The following is a 20,969-nucleotide window of genomic DNA, read 5'->3' as shown; positions in this document are numbered from 1 at the left end:
AGGAACCTGGTGTGATGAAGGACACTGGCTCTCAGTCAATGTGTTGAGGAGACCGGAGGATGAAACACACCATTAAGACCAATTTAGAGTGTTGCTCTAAATTTCAGCAGGACTTGATCGATCCTGACAGGAGGGCATCGTACCGCCTGCCAGATCACTTAAACCGCTGCCCCTTGAATCGTGTTGCTTAATGTCATGTCATTGGCTATCATTCCCCGTCGAAGAGTGAGCTCCAGGATTTCATTTCAATTACTACTTGTAGGATTACCTTTTATTTTTAACGCATCAGTAATCAATGAGGATTTTGATAATGTCATAATGCAATTTCATCAATGCATTCTCCTCCTCTTTTTTTCTCAACCTAATCCAAAGTGAACTCCTCTGAGACTTGCTGTCCTGTTGGTTTATTGATTTTCCTCCCGTGCTCTGTGAACATTGAGCAGCAGCTTGAGAGCCAAGGTAGAACAGAGACTCTACCTTACTTAAGGGTTTATCTGTCTGACAAGAAGTTGGCATGATTATAATACAGTTACTTCAAAGAGCAATTTTTAAATTTCATCTCAAAGTGCTCCGCAAAGTCGGAAAATAAATGTGACAAAACAAAATCTCTTGATAGTTAAACATGAAACAGATGAAAGAAAAAAAAACATTCAAAATAATCCAAAATTACTAAACGAAAACAATTTGATAATCCTTTATTGTTATTTTCAGAAGCATTTTTTTTGTCTGTGCATATCTAATCAGATATGTCCCCCTTACATGTTCTTCCAGAGGTTTATATATAAGCTGTGTTTTATTGCCATGATCTGCTTGGGCTGTGTTGACATTTTATATGCCATCTATTTATTAGCTGGGATGTTCATTGAAGCAGCCCAGGTTAAGTATCCCGCTCAGTGTGTGACTGGAGGTATTGAACCATCAGCCCTCTTGTCCCAAGTTCAGTTCCCTAACCACAACCAGTTTGCCCCTTTGAAGTATGAGGTCTCAGAAAAAACACTGCAATATAAACCACACAGAGCCTGATCTATTCTGCGTCTGCTATCATGTTGCAGCGTGTCACTGACTGATATTACCTGGATCCTCCATGATGATTAGATCAATGACTGGGACTACTGTCCCCTTCTAAAATCTGCTTGTTTCTTTTTCCACTTTTCATGCAAATTCCTCTATTAAAGGAAAAAAAAGTTGATACATTTGTAAAAGTTGAAGTTTTTATTGCTTTATATTTTATAAATTTGCAAACACAATATTGCAGTTAAGTAAGCTATGAGAATTGCAGCATTTTTATATTGTAGTCCTTAAAGTATGACTGTCTGTATTCTTTTTTTAACTTTAATTCAAGGCAGTAGTCTGACAATCAACTTTTGCCTTGTGATCAATGTTTCTGCTTTGAAAATGAACAAAATATTAATTTAATGCAATAAAGGCTAAAATTTCAATTAAAAATAACTGTATCTGGGGTTGAACGTAATTAGAATGATAAAATAAAATAATCCTGTTTTCCAGGTTTGTGATAATTCCTATTTACTGTTTTAGAGTTGCTTTATATTTTGTGCGGTGTTTTCTGTTATTTATATATATATATTTCTGTATATTCTGGATTTATTTGCTTTATTTTTTATTTTATTGATCTTATTTTGACACAAAATGTGAAATAAATTTTTAAAATGTTAAAATTGCTCTAATAGGTTTATAAGTTGTTTGCATTGTTTTTTTGTGGCGGTGTTTTCCTTTTTAAATTATTTTCTCAAGGTTTTGAAAACATTCAGTAAAATTGAATTCATTTTTTAGCTTTATACTGTTTTTAATATTTTGAATATACCACTTAAAATATTTGTTATTTTTTAAATAACGTTTTATTTTGTTTTTTATCAGTTTTTGCTCAGCTTTTATGGAAGTTTTAGTATTTCAAAAACTTTGTTTTTTTTGTTGTAATTTCTGAAACTAATTTTATACTGAGTGATCCATGTTTTCGATGTAATTCTCCAGTTTTATAATGTTAAATTTAATTGTGTGAGTGTATACTGAAAATCTTTTATTAATTCGAATATTTTTGTTGAAAAATGTCAACAAAGTTCATACTTCATGGGTTTTAATTTAATTCAATGAAAACACATGAAAACATTTGTCAAGGTGTTTTCCACAAAAGATCCAGCTATTGATTGATTCAGAGAAGTTGCTTGTCTTACAATGTGTGAAGTGAACCAGCAGCCCTTTAATGATTTGCCTGGTGTACATCTTCAGGGGTTTTCTGTGCCACCAGCTGAGGTGTTAATACAAATATAGCAAACTATTTATGAACTAATCTGTCTTTAAGTGTGTTTCTCAAAAAGTGTGACAGACAGATGGGGGGAAAAATAATTAAGCATTTTGCTGTGAAACAAACATTCAGAAAAATGTAGTTTCAAACATTAAATTTTTATGTCCATGTAATTTATTAGTTTATTTATTTATTTATTCGTAGAATTGTAATTCCAAGTACAAGACAACAGCCATTTGATCCAAAAGAACAGCCCTGTAAATAATCTCATTAGCTTTAGCTGTTTTCTTTTAAAAATAAATAGTTGGTCAATTGATAAAGCATAAGCTCCACCTTCGCCGCCTGTCCATTTTGTAATCACAGGCAGTTTGGCAGCACAGCGTAATTAGTTTGCACGCCAGATTTCCCATGAGTCTCAACCCAGCTCAAAGCCAATCCCTGCCTCATCAGCAGCCCAGATACTAAACACCTACTTTATCTGGTTCCCCCAAGGCTGTCCATCCATGGGGAGTCAGGGTGCCCTCAAAAACATTTTCAGTGCAGGCTCCAATGCCTCGGGCTGATACGGGTGAAACTTAAGATGGCAGATGGCACGGGGAAGGAAAAGACTGTATCTTTGAGCTATAGCTGCTAAACAAAAGTGGAACATCATATCCCGGAGCCTTGCATCCTAGGGCTCAGATTAAAGCATGAAATATACGTTTAGGGGATGCACAAATGTCTTCAATTCAACCACGAGTTGAAACATTCACTGTGTCTGAAGTGTGGAGGCATGCTGCAGGGTGTTTTTTCTTCTTCTCACCAGTTGACAGCAGCCAAGGAAAATGTTTCCTAACTTCCCCAAATGTCATCAGCAATAAACAGGAACACTGAAGTTGAGAGTAATTTATTACAACAGCTCTCGGTTGTATAAACCATGTTTTACAATTAATGTGCATTGCTATCAAAACACAATCTCTATAGTCTTTGTATTTGAAAATAATCACTAAGGCTTCTCTTTGTTCTCCATCTTATCCAGTTCACTCTTTTCATTGCAAGTATTTCTAGATCTGCATACATATGGTACCACTGCCAGTCAACAAGAAGTGATCAGGCAGTTTTTAATACCACTAGGCCCATCTGGGAGAAGGACCCTTTTCATTCGACATACTTGGCTGCTTGTCGCCTCACCATAATGGGCATGCTGAACGAGCTCTGAAGCAATAGCCAATTAAATGCCTTGAAGGGGATGCCTCGAGGCCCTGCATGAAAGGCTTCAGGTGTGAAATGCTTGTTTTTCAAGAGTGCTGCAAATGTTGGCTGCTTTCAAGTTTGCTATTGCCCTGCTGGCTTCCCCTTGCAGCCCACCCCAGCAGCCCTTCTCATGTGGAGGAGGGTAGAGGCTAGAGGTGATGGGCAAGAGAAGACCACTTAAGTACAATTTTCTATTCAGTGTTCCAAACCTGTGCACTCTCCTGTTTTTCACCGCTGCCTCGTAACGGCGAACAGAGTTTCAGATGATGCAGACAATAGCTTTTTAGCGCACAATGGAGTGAAGAGGAGAAGCTGAAGGGCAGACGGGGGGTAATATGGATGAGACAGAAAATCTGTGCGTGAATCCAAACTAGACGCTGCATTGGCAGGGTGTTGCAGGGTTGACTAGGAGGGGGCTTAAAGGGAGATGGATTGTTTTCTAATTGTGGTCATTTCTGACCACAACATGATAGTTCAATGGCTACTTTAAATCATTATTGATTACAGCAGAACTTGAAATATTACAGTAAAAGACGCTTCTGTTTTAGAGAATCCTTTTTTAGCCCCTCCACGGGTAGAAAGGTTTCTTCAAGTGCAGGAATAGACTACTTTCTTTTTGTGGCAAATGCTTGATGGCACCCTCTTTTACATCCAAAGCGTTGCAATCAGTTGGTTTGAGGTGTTTATTGAGACTGCAATAACTCAAGATCAAATTTGTACAACTTTACAACCCTCTTAAGACCACTGAGGGTTAACATTAAAAGATGCAACCAGACACCGAGATGAAATAAATTCAGGGGATATTAATCTTTTTCAGATCATACATCACCATCATGCCAGGTGAGAAGATAAATGAATGGGTGCCCTTTTTTTTTTTTTTCTCAAACCGGGTGTCAGGGTCTGCTCGGCAGAGATTGAGCCACAGGACAAAAAGATCTTCAAATCAGGGATTTTTATTTTACCCAACACAACACGACAGGGGCTCAAATTAAAATGGGGTCAACTTAACAAAAATGTAACTGAGCGAATCAATAACAAAAGCTCAAACCAACTGAACTCAAACTGACCCCCTTACAGGAAACATTAGGGAGATTTTATACTGGCTGATCAGACCAATGACACAATAGGGAGGGGAGCACAAATACAAAACATTCAAAACCTAAATATTAATTAAAGTAGTAAATTACTAGTAATTTAACGCTTCAACAGAAACTGAACTTGTACCTCAAAGCAAGCTTAACATATTCCAAAAAATACAAACAATAGTCCAACATAAGAATACACTTCGTCTTTCCCCTCCATCTTCTCCAAATGGAAGTTGTCCATGCTCCTCCCTTTCCAAGTCATCAGGAACTTCTTCAGCTCCTCCCACTGCCACATCATCAGGAAGTTTCCTGCTCCAGCCTCTGCCCCAGCATCAGGCCTCAAACAGAACTCAAAGAATAGAATTACTCAAAACAATATAAAATTAACTAAATGTGTGCACAAGTCATTAAGTCAATTTTGTTATGAAATGTGTGAAATAAAATGAAATGGTTTATTCAAAAGAAAAATATAACAAATGAACTTAACTTAGCTGTGGGGCAGTGGGTTCTGCCCTCACACACCCTCCCCCTCAAGACTCTCGCTGGGACAGCGAGAGATGAAGTCCGCAGTGGAATTGTTCCTTCCTGGGATGTGGTGGATGGTGAAGTAGTATGGTTGGATGGCTAGGTACCATCTGGTAATTCTCCCATTTGTGTCCTTCATCCTTGCCAGCCACTGTAGGGCCTTGTGGTCGGTTTCCAGTGTAAACTCCCGTCCAAGAAGGTAGTACTTGAAGGAGTCTAGGGCCCACTTTATTCCCAGCGCTTCTTTCTCCACGGTTGAATACTGAACCTCTCGTGGAAACAGTTTCCGACTGATGAAGGCCACCGGATGTCTGTCGTCTGGAGGGCCTTGTAGAAGCACTGCCCCCAAACCTCTATCAGAAGCATCTGTCTGTAGAATAAATGGCTTTTGAAAGTTTGGACTGTACAGGACAGGGTTCTTACTTAATGCCCGCTTGATGTCCTCAAAAGCTGCTTCTGCCTCTTTGGTCCATTGGAGGTTATTAGGACTCCTGGCTCCAGTTAGGTCCGTGAGTAATGCTGCCCTGGCCGAAAAATGAGGGATGAACCGGTGATAAAACCCAGCCATGCCCAAAAAAGATCTCAATTGCTTCTTAGTGACAGGCAAAGGACAGGACTGAATAGCTGAAACTTTGTCAGTTTGCGGTTTTATCATTCCATTGCCGATGATGTAGCCCAGATAGTCGGTTTCGGGTTTAGCAAAGACACATTTGGAAGGATTGACAGTTAGTCCCGCCCCCTGGAGACAATCCAGCACCCTCTCCAAATGTCCAAGGTGCTCATCCCAGGTATTACTGAAAATAACAATATCATCCAAATAGGCTGCAGCAAACTCTGAAACTCCACATAGTACCTGATTCATGAGGCGCTGAAAGGTGGCTGGAGCTCCATGAAGTCCAAAGGGTAGAACAGTAAATTGAAACAACCCCCATGGGGTTCGGAAGGCAGTCAGCTCTCTGGAGTGACGAGTCAGTGGGACCTGCCAATAGCCCTTGCATAAATCTATGGTGGTCAGGTATTTGGCACATCCCAGTCGCTCTATCAGATCATCAATACGAGGAGTTGGATAAGAGTCAAACTTGGAGACTGAATTCAGGTACCTAAAGTCTATGCAGAACCTAATGCTCCCATCTTTCTTCGGGACCAATACTACAGGGCTGCACCACTCACTCTTAGATGGCTCAATCACACCCAGAGAGAGCATCAGATCCACCTCCTCCTTCAGGTTGGTCAAAAGGCGTTCAGGCAACCTGTAGCTCCTGCGTTTCACGACAGCTCCGTCTTTTAAGATGATGTCATGCTGAATGATGTCAGTTCGCCCAGGGTTCTCCTGGAATACTGGTGTACTGCACAAGGCTCTCACCTGAAGTTGCTGCTCTTTAGAGAGATGATCCAGATCCTGATTTGGTGAGAGAGTTGAGGAAAGATACTGCTCATCCACCTCATCCTCTTCCGGGATCCTTCTGATAAGCAGAACTTGTTGTTCCTTTTCAGCCCTTTCCACCCACTCTTTCAGGAGATTAACATGAAGTAGGCGGGTGGAGCGTGATTGTCCAGGTGTTGAGACACGATAGGTGGTCTGCCCAATTCTCTGCAAAACCTCAAAGGGGCCTTGCCATTTTGTGAGCAACTTGCTATCGCTGCTGGGAAGAAGAACAAGCACCTTCTGGCCAGGACTGAATGACCGCTGACGAGCTGATCGATCATACCAGACCTTCTGCTGTTTTTGAGCCTCTGCCATGTGAGCTTGGGCCAGCTCACTCATTTTTTCCAGCCGTTCCCGCATCTGAACAACAAAAGAAACAACATTAACAGTCTCTGAATGAGGCCGATCCCCTTCCCACATGTCTTTGAGCAGAGAGAGAGGGCCTCTCACTTCGTGTCCGTATAACAGTTCGAATGGAGAAAAACCAGTGGAGGCTTGTGGTACTTCTCTGTACGCAAATAACAGGTATGGCAACCACTTATCCCAATCTGTTCCAGACTCATTGACAAATTTCCTTAGCATTTGCTTAATGGTTTGATTGAAGCGCTCTGTAAGGCCATCTGTTTGAGGATGGTACGCAGTGGTTCTTAAGCTTTTGATGCCCAAAAGTTGGTATACTTGTGACAGCAACGTGGACAAAAAATTGGTACCCCGGTCAGTTAAGATCTCCAGAGGCAACCCAACTCTGGAAAAAAATTGCACCAGGCAATAGGCAACTTCTCTAGCCTTTATGGTCTTTAAAGGGAACACCTCCGGGTATTTGGTGGCATAATCAGTTATCACCAACATGTACCTATTGCCCGATTTGCTTCTTTCTAATGGTCCAACAATGTCCATTCCTATCCTCTCAAACGGGGTGCTAATCACTGGTAATGGTTGTAGAGGAGCTTTGGAGGGGACTCTGGTAGAAGTTAGTTGGCACTGAGGGCAAGTTTTACAAAAAACTGCAACATCCTTACTCAAGCCAGGCCAGTAGAAATGTTTCCTAATGCGGTTCATGGTTCTGTGCTTCCCCAAGTGGCCAGCCCAGGGAACTGAATGTCCTAAAGTCAGCACAATTTCTCTGACAGCCTCAGGAACCACTAGTTTAAATGCTGACCCCTGCTGGCGATAGAGAATGCCTTTCCTCAGAACAAAGTTTTCTCCACCATGATTTTGCATAGTCTCCGTGTTTTTCTCCTCCGTCCTCTGGAAAAGATGTTTTAGGGTTGGGTCACTGCATTGCATTTCAACAATGTTGTCTGGGATTCTGAAATTTAACGGCAATTCTGGCTCAGGGTCATCAGAGAATTTAACAGCAGTGTGTTGGAACTTCTCCTTCCTCCTTTGCTTACGGGACTTACGAGACTTCCCGGGTGTAGCCTCCAAGTCTGCATCAAAGAAAGGTAGAGCACTAAGTGTTGGAAGTGGTTCCACATGCTTAGCTCTCGCCCTTGTCACTGCAACATAACATGAATGGTCAGTGTCCAGCAAATCAAATAGTACAGGGAGGTCTAAACCCAACACAACAGGAAAAGGCAGTTTATCAACAACTCCAACATTTAATAGATACGTTTGATCTGCAATTTTGATGTAGACATCTGCTGTGGGATAGGATTTCTTATCTCCATGTACACAACAAACTGGGATTGTTTTTGTAGTGATCAGATGAGGTGAGATGAATTGCTGATGCACCAGAGTCTGGTCGCTGCCAGTATCAATGAGAGCAGTCATTAATTCTCCATTTACTTCTACAGGTGTCAACTTCACTCCCACCGGAGGCCCCTCAGGTGCTTCAAAGCGTGGAGCCACACACATTTGAGTGAGCTTTGTCTTTTTAGGACACATGGGTTTGGTGTGTCCTTCTACTCCACATAGATAGCAAATTGGTACTCTGGCTGGTTGGCCTCCCCTTACCGACTGCACACCCACATTACTGGCTGCTCGTTGCCGATACTGAGGAGCTGGGTTGTTGCCATCTTTCTCCTTCCAGGCAGTATAACTCCATGGTTGTCCCCTGTGGCGGGCAGCAACAAACACCTCTGCCATCTTAGCAGCTTCTGCTGCTGACTCTGGCTTATGTTCTCGTATCCACACCTGCAGCTCAGGAGAAAGCATCCTCAAGTATTGCTCCAAAATGATCAGTTCACCAATTTCATTAGCAGTTTTACCCATTGGCTGGATCCACTTCAGGTAGAGCTCTTTGAGCCTGGCATAAAGCTCTCTTGGGCTTTCATCAGCATGTATCTCCAGAGAACGAAATCTTTGTCTGTAGTTCTCTGGGTTGATGTTAAACTTTGACAAAATTGCAGCTTTAACATTATCATAATCCAGGGCCTCATCAATATCCATTTGTACATATGCAGCTCTAGCCTTGCCCGTGAGTAAAGGGATGAGATGGAAAACCCATTCTCTTTTTTTCCACTGACAAGCTAGCGCAATCCGTTCAAATGTGATTAGATAATGTTCCACATCATCATTGTCTGTGAATTTTTCTAGTCGAGGCTCATACAGACGGAACTGACCTGATGGTTGGCATGTTGGATCCTCAGCCACATTACTGGGGTTTACATGAGGAATGTCAGCCGTCTTTAGAGGTCCCCGGTTGGAAAGTTCAGGCTCTGGTAAAACCAGTTCAGGTGTTGAGGTGGTACGTGCCTGAACTTCCAATTGCAGTAGTTGAAACTGATGCTGGAGTGCTCTGAATCGTTTTTCTTGTCGAGCACTTTCTTCCATTTGCCTGGCATCTCTGGCTTCCTGCTGACTCATGTGAGACCGAAAAATAGAGACCAGGTCTGCAACACTTGGCTCGTTACCTGTGCCCTCAGAGCTGTCCACTCCTCCAGAAGCTCCATTTTCCTCCTGATCCTCATCTGGCTGCTCCTGTGTCATTTTAGGGGGTAATGGGCCATCCTTGGCTCCTCTCATGTTGCGTCCACTTTTCTGCATAACTCAAAATCCAAGAGGATGAAGGATTAGAAAAAGGGGAAAGTACAAAAAATTATTGGAAAAAAAAAAAAAAACCTGGGCTCATGGTGGGGTTATCCCACTTCTGACACCAGTTGTCAGGGTCTGCTCGGCAGAGATTGAGCCACAGGACAAAAAGATCTTCAAATCAGGGATTTTTATTTTACCCAACACAACACGACAGGGGCTCAAATTAAAATGGGGTCAACTTAACAAAAATGTAACTGAGCGAATCAATAACAAAAGCTCAAACCAACTGAACTCAAACTGACCCCCTTACAGGAAACATTAGGGAGATTTTATACTGGCTGATCAGACCAATGACACAATAGGGAGGGGAGCACAAATACAAAACATTCAAAACCTAAATATTAATTAAAGTAGTAAATTACTAGTAATTTAACGCTTCAACAGAAACTGAACTTGTACCTCAAAGCAAGCTTAACATATTCCAAAAAATACAAACAATAGTCCAACATAAGAATACACTTCGTCTTTCCCCTCCATCTTCTCCAAATGGAAGTTGTCCATGCTCCTCCCTTTCCAAGTCATCAGGAACTTCTTCAGCTCCTCCCACTGCCACATCATCAGGAAGTTTCCTGCTCCAGCCTCTGCCCCAGCATCAGGCCTCAAACAGAACTCAAAGAATAGAATTACTCAAAACAATATAAAATTAACTAAATGTGTGCACAAGTCATTAAGTCAATTTTGTTATGAAATGTGTGAAATAAAATGAAATGGTTTATTCAAAAGAAAAATATAACAAATGAACTTAACTTAGCTGTGGGGCAGTGGGTTCTGCCCTCACACCGGGCTAGGTGGTTTACCTATCCAGTGCTCAGGGCACTATATTGCCACTAATAAATTGGTTAAGTCTCAACGGAGTGATTGTAATGAAGTTAAGGCTCTGGCTGGCCGGGGCTCCCACCACTGCAGGCAGCCATTGCTGCTATCCAGCTTCTTTATCTGTCTGGACTGGGAGAGGCCCTCAGATAAGATGAAGAGAGGAAAAATCAAAATAAATGGAGTCCATTAAAAGTCTAATGCATCAACTGCTTGATGGTGTGATTAATACACAGACTGGGAATGTGATTGATTAAAGCATTCAATCATACTGTTAAACATTTTCTTGGCTTTGGCGAATAAAGGTTTTTGCATTTGTAGAAAGCATTCTTGTTCTATTTTTGTTGCAATGTGTCTTTTACAAACTTGTAATGATCCAAATACCCTGCAGTATGTCATTTCTTTTTCGTTTGGTTCAAAGAAAAAGAAAAAAAACACTGTTAGATTTGTCATAATTCATCTTAAGTGGGCCCTGATTTGAAGACTCATGTCTCTGAGATTTTTGCAGCAGTTTTCCCTCATTTTAACAAAAGAGCAATGGTTGACTTAAGTGAACTCATTAAAGATGTTTTAAATATGCCTGAATACACTTGCATTAGGTTTCCACTTAGTAATCAATGACTGAAATCACTTGCAAATTCTAATGTGGTGGATGAGTGGGCAGTGGCAGGCTGCTAACATTTGTGGGACTTAAATGTCATTCAAACTCACTAATGCAAAGGAAAATACATTGGGCAGATTGACACTTTAAGCTCTGCAAAGTTCAGGCTTGATGTATAGCACACAAAGACAGGAAATTGCAGATGTTGTAATTATCAGCAATGAGTGACCTCATGTGCTAAATGGTGGAGGGTTAAAGTACTTGTGCACTGCTTTTAAGGTGTGTAGTACACGGAAAGATTGGCATGTATCTGCAAATGGCATGCTTTTATTAAAATGAAATAGGGAACATTATAACACAGAAATGTTGTGAATAATTTCCGTCACTGGGAATTTAAGTTCTTCACTTACCTTTTTATGAGCAGCGGTGTTAAAAGCAGCTGCATTTTTTTTCTCCTGTTGATTATCTCCTTTTTTAGAGGAACCATTCCCACATAAATAAATGCAATGTTGCTGGCTATAGGAAGGATTAATCTAAAGACATGTTATAACATAAACACAGTTGTTTTTCTTACATTTTATTGATTTGTAGTCCTCAAAGTCCTCTTTTAAACTAGATCAGACTCAAAAGGGATTATGAATATAAGATGAAATGATAAAAGGTTTTCAAATGATAGTTGAAAGTCACAAAGATTATTTTTATTAATATGATCATGTGCCCTGTGTAATACACGATACTATCTGAAGACTATGCAGGCAGGTGTGTTTTTACCATAAAATATGTGAAATACTTTCATTGGTTTCTAATTCTAACACCCTAATTCTAGCAACCCTCCTAATTCTAACAAAAATGACTGGAAATAACAGAAGTTCAACCCAGAGGTGTGTTGATATAGGAAAATATAATTTAGATACTTACAAAGCTAACAAATATCCCTTAAAGTTCCACTCGATCATATTTTGATCAAATTTAAAACCATTCCCAGTGGTCTTTTAATTATGATTATGCTGTTTTTAGCCAAAATATTAAAAAAACGGTGTCATGGTCTGGGACATAGTTTCTGAAGAGCAGCAGTAGTTCAAGGAGAAATTCACCTTAGAGTTGTGGCCCTCACTGTTTTTTGTGGAGCAATTGCTTTCCTACTTCCCATCACCCATCTGTTTATACTCTTTCCCACTAGCTTACAGCCCTTGCACACCCCAACCTAACATTACCGGTGCAACCAAAATGGCGAGCATTATTGGAGCAATCCAGCTGTACAGTTTTGACCCGGATGCCAGCTGATACAAGGAAAACAAAGACGTACATGGATCTAATCGTCTGCAAGAGAATGCATCAGAATGGAGCAGAGCAGGGAGCTTACAGCCTGCGGATTGTAGCCTCAACATGATAACTGTAAGCTTTTTCAAACAGCATTTTTGTGTTTGCTCCTAATTCACTGTGATTTGAGTTACTTTTATCCCTAATTTTTTTAATATATGACAAAAAATGCCACAAGAACAAGTTAAAAACACAAATCACGACTTTCACTGAAGTGGATTTTTAGAGCAAAGGTTATGTTGGCTCAGAGTGCTTTCATTCTGATTTGATTAGTTGACAGCAAAGTTTGTTTCTTTGGTTATTTATTTGGCGGGTCTGAAAGCTCAACTGAAGTGTGGTGCAGATCAAACAAGCAAGTCTGGTCTGCCTGAAAACAAGCTTATCGGATCACTTGCAAGTGTACCCTGATGTGGTTGAGTTACAGTGTGAAAGCAGACCGCCTATTTACCAGATCAAGCAGAGCGCAAGAAACTAATAAGACAAGTTCCATTAGCGACGTGCTTTCAAGAAGAAAAAAACAGCCAACCAAAAAAAAAATGGAAGAAAGCACAAATTATAAATTTTGGAAAAGAATTGTATGGTAAAAGTGATGCTTCCAATAGGTAATAAACAACTAACAGATATTTAAAAACCTACAAGGACTCATGTTTTTTCTTTATGAAGCTCTGCTTATTCCTTTGCACTCAAATCTTTTTCTAGGTGAAAATGCTTTCAAAAATGCAGATATTGCATTCACAGGCAGAGTTTCTTAAGATGCACATTATGAACCTGTTCTTGGTAAAATAGTGTAACTGTCCAAATAATGAGTATAAAAGGGTCATTATACCCTAATTTGTAAATTTAACCTATACTGACTGTAGTGTACTGCATCTTGCGACACCAGTGCATAATGTGGTGCTTTTGCTATTAGATTGAATTCTCTTAGAAATGAATAGAAGTCACATGAATGACACATGAATGACTTGTTAATTATGCAAACGAACTGCTGCAGAAACTAAGTAAGTTGCGGGAACTCTGTCATCTAAAAGGGTATGGTGAGTGTGATAATGTGGCGGCTTGGCATGGCTCTCTTGATGTAATGACAGGTCAATTTGACTGGCTTTATGCATTGCACCCTGGTTCTGTCTTTGGCTGTTGTGTCGCTTCTGCTGCTACCTCCCCCACTCCCCCCTTTCTGGTGTCCCTTGGACTTTGATTTCTCCTTTGTTCTCCTGGCTCCTGCACTGACAGTTCCTAAGAATAAGAGATGCCACACAACCATGACCCTTTCACACCACATCGATGACCTCTGTCTCTGCCATGCACAACCCCTCACCTAGAAGCTGACAGCTTGATTAATTGAAGAATGTTATGATTTATGAGTATCTTCTCAGCATGATTAACAAGCCAACAGGTGGCACAAACCAAACAACTGGCAAGAACATTTCTTAAAGAACAGGAAACAATGGATGATTATATTTAGAAACCGCGTTTTGTCCAAAAGTGACTGTCAGTTTGGAAGAGCCATATATCATTTTGACTTTTTGTCTATGACTGCAGTTTAGATGTTTTCTTTGAAAAGTTTCTCTTCTTTCAAACTTTTCAGGCAACTCAGGAAATGTCTCAATGCTCTTGACATGTTTTAGGATCATATGGCCAAGGGTTTATAATAAATCTAGTTAAACAACTTAAAGAAATGCATCAGAGAGAAAAAACAAAACAAAACTTTTTTATATGTATATTAAAATAATAATATGCCGCCTAAATATATCAAAGAAAAAAAGCTTTTTTTAACATACTATAAATATGTATATTAAAATAATAATACACCTAAATATATCAGAGAGATAAAAAAAAGCTTTTTTAACATACTATAAATATGTATAATAAAATATTAATACACCTAAATATTTCAGAGAGATAAAAAAAAAGCTTTTTTTTTTAACATACTACAAACAGTATGTATACAAAATACTACACTCTTGCCTGAAGGGAATAATTTTCATAATATTCAGTTCCAGATGGCAGTATTTTAGTACTTGAGTCTTCACATCAAAGAGTGCCATTTACAGAGCAGAGTGTCAGAGCGAACAGTGTCATTTGTGACACCCAGCCACATCCAATTGTCTGGCCAGAGCTTTGCAGGTTAACCCACCTGACAGCTTCTAAGATAAGTCTGTCTTGTAGTCAACACTTAGCTACCTAATGGAAGTTGGTGGTCCAACTAAGGTGTCAAGGGGATAAGGGCAATAAATAGGTCATATGAGACCTTCTCATTGACTAAGTCAGTCACAGCAAAGCTCTGTAGAGTAGGATCACAGTCTCTTGACAGAATGCCCGCAGCAGACTGTCCGGCTGAGCGAAAGCGCATGGTGAGATGTGGCCTTTTCATTTAACATGGATGTGTTCCGACCTTGGTTTCAGGCTGTGACAACTGATGGCTGATTGATGTTTCTGTTTCAGCAGTGTCAATAGAGAAGCTGCAGGCAGCTCTTAGAGTGCTTTCCTGACATACATTGACCTGGTCCTAACTTGTGACAGATAAACAAGAAAAGATGGCCAGCTACAGTTTGTCTCAAGCTGCTGGATATACAGAAACTGTTGTTTTTCAGGGCATTTGGTTAAACCTTTATTCTAATATTCTTTCTAAAATTAACCTAATTTTTACTAAATTATTGTAGTACCTCCTGATGGTAAACATTAGCTGTGGATTAGATTAAGGTGACTAAATGGAACCATGTCTAGAAACGTGTTTATAAAGAATTGCCATGAATGAAAAATTAATTATTTGTGAGTCAGCAAAGGTTAATTTTGGTCAGGAACCTTTCGATCGGAAGAGCTGACCCCAGACGTTCTGCTTGCTCTGTTTTTGCTGAGGTGACCCATGCAATGACCTGTGACATGGACAATGACAGTAGAGTAAACTGGGACATACTCCCCCATCTAACTGTGCCTGCAAATCTCAAGGAGCCCCCACTGAGGGAGCAGGTTAAAGCGCAGGGCTGCTTCCATGTCAGTAGCCTGGTCTGCTATCAGTAGCTCCGTTCTCAACATACACTTCCCGGCTCTGCCACCCACCTCTGCTGTCTTTTGGAGACACTGCTGCCCACCGCTGGTTGCCCCATATGTTTGGGCTGCACACAAGGTGGTTTCTCGGATACTGTGGTTGCTAATTATAAATTTAATTTGCATTTTAATTAGAATGGCGGAAAATTAAAGCCTGCCAGCTGGAGAATTTCAAAACACTTTTCCCTCCCTCCCCTCTTTTCCTTTATAAACTAAGCATGAATGTCCTGTCATCATTTGTATGAGCACAGCAGTGGCACAAGCCCCCGTTTAAAAATGGGACACTGTATGGCATCACCTCTTTGCGTAGTGTTTAGGTAACTTTTGTCTGTGTGATGAAAACAGCACTCCTAATTGTGCACATTTTATTAATGAAGTGAATCATGGTGCATTTGACACTTTGCTTATTTGGTTAGGATCTTAAACTTGTTCCCTTTGTAAATACTTTCTAATATGCTATCAAATACCCTTCACTTCAGTTGTGGGATTAGTAAAACAAGGTCCAACTCCTAGTCACGGTGTTCAATCGACTCACTTTCCCCTTGTTCATAAGTAAGCGATATGCATGTGTGGGCTGGTAATCTCATTCAGTTTTGGTCATTATTTTTCAATCTCCATAATTCATCCGATTCCCTGTGTTGCTCCCCATGGTCATTCTCATTCTTTCTCCCACCTCCCACTAGCGTCCTTGCTCAAGAATTGTCATTAATTGATTGACAGCTCAGATAGACCCAACTAACCCCAGTTCTGCTCTCATGTCTATGTTTTAAATGAGAGCTTGTACATCCAGTGACCTTGTCTGCCCATCAGCTCTCTGCAAATGTGAAGCCAATTCAGAGAATGTCTCACCTTACCAAATAAGACCATCCTAAATGGTTGTAATTGGTTTCAGAATTTATCTTGGATGGCACTACACAGTCGATGGAAAGTGCTACTGCAACTTTTGTAGAGTATTTATGCTCAATCAAGCGCTTGTATTTTTATCACTGGTTTGAGTTGGAATTTAAGCTTTTACAGTAGGTTATTTTTCAACCATTTCTTTAGATGTAATCTGTTTTTAAGACTATGCAAGAAATGTTGTCATGTTAATATTGATATTTCTTTTAATAAAAAAAAAGATAAATGACAACGTCTAGTACATGTGTAAAAATCTCAAAAAACACTTCAGTTATGACAATTCTAAACTAACCAGAATTCATCAACATTTTTTGTTTCTTACTTTGTATTTATTATAATTTGTGCAGAACCTGCTTAACAACATCTGTTCAGATGAATCAGACACCCTTTTGCAAACTGCTGTCTTATTAGAAAACCTCACTGTTTCTCTTGTCATCTCCAGATGTATCTTTAGACATTGCTTTTAAAGGAAAACAGGGAAAACAATACACTGACAAGCATAGATCATGCACAACATGATGTAGAATAGTCTGACACAAGTCTGGTCACCCAAAAGTGAAGTATGGGGAATTAGTTGGCTTTTAAAGGTTATTTTGTACTTAACAACAGAAAAATGCTGCATAACATCTTTCCAACCCCTTAAATAGGAATGGTTACAAATTGATATTTGTATATATTGGGATTTTGTACATTACTACAGTCAGTTAGGAGATGTTTTATTTGGAAATTAATTGCTGAAAAGATTTAAAGCTATTGTTAGTTTTTGTTAGATACTGCACTCATTAAAATGGAGCAAAAGTCACACTTTCTGTTAAGTTAAACATTAGATTTTTTGAGGCCTTGTCACCTGAAATAAGCACAAACCATGAAAGATGTAAAATACCTGAAGGAAGAAATCTACTTATCCAGCCTGACAATTGACTCCCAATTATTCCAAAAGTTTTCTTCTCTTTTGTAAATTATTTTTTAAACAAATAATTGACCTTTTTTGCGATCTGCAATTATTCTGATTTTTCTCATGTATGAGATACACAGTGCTTGTGTGGCTTACCTGTTTATGTTGCATCCAATTGTTGATTTGCTAAGCAGCCGCTTTTCCTGAGTCATACCAGGAGTCACTTGCAAGTGATTTAAGACCATTATTTTCAAGTGTTTCAGAGTTTGTATAAATTAAGTGAACATTTACACTTCCCAGGCACCTATCAGAGGAAATAACTTCTTGTTCATCAAACAGCTCAGAGTAAAAGGTGCTAATCAAGTCTTCAAAGTTTCTTTCTTTACCATAAAACGTGCATGTACTCTGTCACAACCACATGGAATGTTTGACATTCTTCTAGATTGCTTTGGTAGGCTGTCAGCTCCAGCTGTGTACATGTACCTCTTTGCAAAATCCGGTTGATGTGTAGTGAATAACATCCCGACATGCAAACACGCCCTCATTAGCATTTATTAAGGGAAGAAATGGAGGACAACCGGCTCCGCTTATAGGGTGGAATGAAACACTGGAATAAAACACTTCTACTTCTCTGGCACATCCTCTTGTCTTAAAATTTAGCACACTAGTTTGTTGAAGTTCTTATTGAACCTTTACTAGACTACACATTTATTTTGAATTTTGCAACCAAAATTCCTTAAAATCTCACTCCGATCATCTTTTGATCTATTGCAAAAACCTTCCCAGTGTTTTTTTTAAATAATGATTATGCTAATTTTAGCCACAACAAAATGTTTAGGACATAGTGTCTGAAGAGCAGCAGTAGTTCATAAGAACTCTGTCTCTGAGTTGTGGGCAGAACCATTAGCACGACGTGAGCCTGCCTTCATATTCTATTAACCCTTTGTTTACACTGCCTCCTGCTATCTTACAGTCCCTAACAGGTCTAACCTGACATTACTGGTGCAACTAAAGCAATGTTGGAGCCATCCAGCCGTACAGCCAGATGCCAGCTTGGATAAAGAAAACAAAGACCTACATGGATTTATTTGTCTGCAAGTGAGTACATTGGAATAAAGTGAAGCAAGAAGCTTGTGGCCCACGAAGTGTTGCATCAACATCCCCGCTACAACCTTTTTCCAACTGCATTTTTACATCTGCTCCTGATTCAAATCGATTTGAAGAAAAATAAATACTTAGAAATATAATTTTAAGCTTCATTTTTTTTATATATGTCTCCGTCATCGGAAAAATGCCACAACATGTAAAAACACCAAAAACACAATTTCCATCGGAGTGAGTCTTTCAGAGTTCCACCAATTCAAAATTTAACACGCAAAATGGAAATGACCAAGATTTTGATGTGATGCCGTGGGAGTCTCTTGAGCTAATGCTTCCAAAGTTTGGATTTTTCACTGGGTGAAAACTCTAAAAAATTAAAAAAAAAAAAAAAAAAAAAAAATCCAAACATATAACTTTGCATGTCGAGATTTTGCAGATATTTGCTGAAATTTTTTCCTATCTCAGTCCCTCCTGTTGTGTTGTAATGACTGTTGATAGAACTCTCCCCTCTTTAGATGTAAATGTTTGCATTCCTTTTTAGATGTTAAGTCGAATTTAATAAAGCCTCAAGTCCTTTTCATTGTTTTTCTAGGGAGTACAATCACCCCTTATGTTTTTTATGCTTTGACTAACTCCATAATAATCTTGAGATTGCAGCAAACAAAAAAAGGTGTCTTTAGTCGCGGCTATTTAAGAACAAGTATAAATTTTAGTGTCAAATTATGGTTCTTGTTTCTTTTTCTGATGTGTTAGATTCTGCTGAATATATAGTGCCAAAGCAATAACTTAAAAGAAAGTTGCTATCAGGAAAATAAATAAATAAAGGTTTTCGGTTGGTCTTTGTGAATACTCAAACATTTGAGTGTATGAAGTGGTGTGATGAGGTGCAGAGACCGATATTTGAAGGGATTTTAACTCATTTGAGCAATTACATGCTTAACTGGCACAAGATAATCTGTCATCCAGAGCTTCTGTCTCAGGCTCTCCCTCTCTTTTCCGATCTTTCACTCCCTTAAACCCTCCTACGTGGCAAAAGAGAAGCTCAGAATAGTAGGATTTAGAGCACAAAAGCTCATTCTGAATGGAATGAAGGCCTTGGAGAAATTAATTGCTTCTAACAAACAGCATGACTGCTTGCATGTTTTGTGTTCCATTCTTATCAGCAACCTGAGGTAGCAGGCTGGGTTACAGGTCTGGAGAAAGTGAACCTTTAAATGAGGAAGGTAGTGAACAGTACTACGCACTTAATAGTTGCTCAGTGCTTTTACTTTTATCTAGCTTTATCCATAAGCAAAGGCTTCAGACACCTTTATGTGCCATAGAGTGAATTTTACACAGGAGTTCAGAGAAGCAATACAAATGCCCAGCCCTAATGTTGACAAGAAAGACCTGAAATAATATGTTGGACAGTTCTGCTGTGAAACAAAATAGCTGTGTGGGTGGTCAAGTAACTGTTAGAATGATGGCAAGCAAGGTTTGAGCTGTAACTCTATTAATTGCATCAACATCTTTTTTTTCCCCTAAAACATGCTAATTCTTCAAAAAAATCATATTAAATCAGACATTGTTTTATTTTTTTCACCCCACATAACACATCCAACACAGCATAATACTCACAGTGAGATTCTTCCAATAAGCAGTCTATTACACCAATAATTGATAAATATCTTCAACAATTAATTAACTGTATATTATTGGAGGACATACAGGGAAGCATTAACAAGAGCAGTGATGGGATTTACTCTTGTGAGGGTGTGTGGCATATTTGCCCCACTTCTGTTCTCTGCTTGCTCCCACTCCCACTTGTCACCATTCTGTCTGCCACCACTAGCGTGGCATCCATCATCCACCACAGACGCCATGGCACACCACAAAAGGAGGCTGGAGCGTGCACAAAGGCATTAGCATTTTTGCATCTCATTATGATTATAATTGCATGCGGGTGTAAGCAGCTCGCTTGCCATTATCTCGCGTAATTTTATCAGTGACGTTTGAAACGTGTGTTTAAATGTCAATTACTGACTACAAAAAAGGAGCGACCTTTGTAGAGGCATTGCATTATTTCCTCCCTCCATCCCCTGCTCAGTCTTCATCTCTCTGTCCTTGTTCCTTATCTTTTCCCTCTGCTTCCACTTGCTGCTGTGCCACCTATATGTTGGCCAGCTCAACCCATCACATTTTTTGTGTATGCCCTGAGTGATGCTAATCATCTCAACACATCCACCTTCAGAGGCCGTTTATGATACCCCAGTTTAACAATGGTGACTTTTAACAAGGCACCTAAAAACCAACAGTCAATAATGAACTTCTTGCTTCAGATCTATGGACTATAAGTTAAGCCAATAACATCACACCTGTGGTATCACTCTCACCCACTCAATGATACATTTTGTGTATTTTGTTTGGCAAAAATATAACCATGTACAGATATTTTTTGTGTTTCAGTTAAATGGCTCATTTATTTACAACAGGAATGCTAATATATTTGAACTGTTTAATCAGGATGACATATTTTAAAGGTTGTAAAAATACAATTCATTTTTACAGTTTCTGTACTTTCTGTGAATCTATTTTCTCCTTTCTATACATTTTTCCTTTTTGTACAAAAAATAAAAACTGAGGGATCAAAATGCTGCCATTATTTTTAAAGACAATTAAAAAATAGAGTGCTTGAACATCTTTATATTGTCTTCACTTGCTAAAGGCGCATTACATAATAGAGACGCTTTAAA

General features: G+C 39.4%; 1 protein-coding gene across 1 annotated transcript; it reads right to left on the bottom strand.

Annotated features, from left to right (window-relative positions):
- Positions 1 to 4,430: 4,430 nt before the first annotated feature.
- Positions 4,431 to 10,339, bottom strand: LOC111947659 (uncharacterized). The gene is made up of 2 exons (XM_078949343.1): positions 9,593 to 10,339; positions 4,431 to 9,519 (listed from the first exon to the last, which is right to left on the bottom strand). The coding sequence occupies exons 1-2, from the start codon at positions 9,600 to 9,602 to the stop codon at positions 5,093 to 5,095; spliced, it is 4,437 nt and encodes a 1,478-aa protein (XP_078805469.1). The 5' UTR covers positions 9,603 to 10,339; the 3' UTR covers positions 4,431 to 5,092.
- Between the last annotated feature and the right edge of the window lie 10,630 nt (positions 10,340 to 20,969).

The sequence above is a fragment of the Oryzias latipes genome, chromosome 6 (genome assembly GCF_053564925.1).
Source record: "Oryzias latipes strain Hd-rR chromosome 6, Olatipes_Hd-rR_3.1".
NCBI lineage: Eukaryota > Metazoa > Chordata > Actinopteri > Beloniformes > Adrianichthyidae > Oryzias > Oryzias latipes.
The sequence above is the reverse complement of the archived record's forward strand: the minus strand, read 5'-3'. Positions and strand labels throughout refer to the sequence as shown.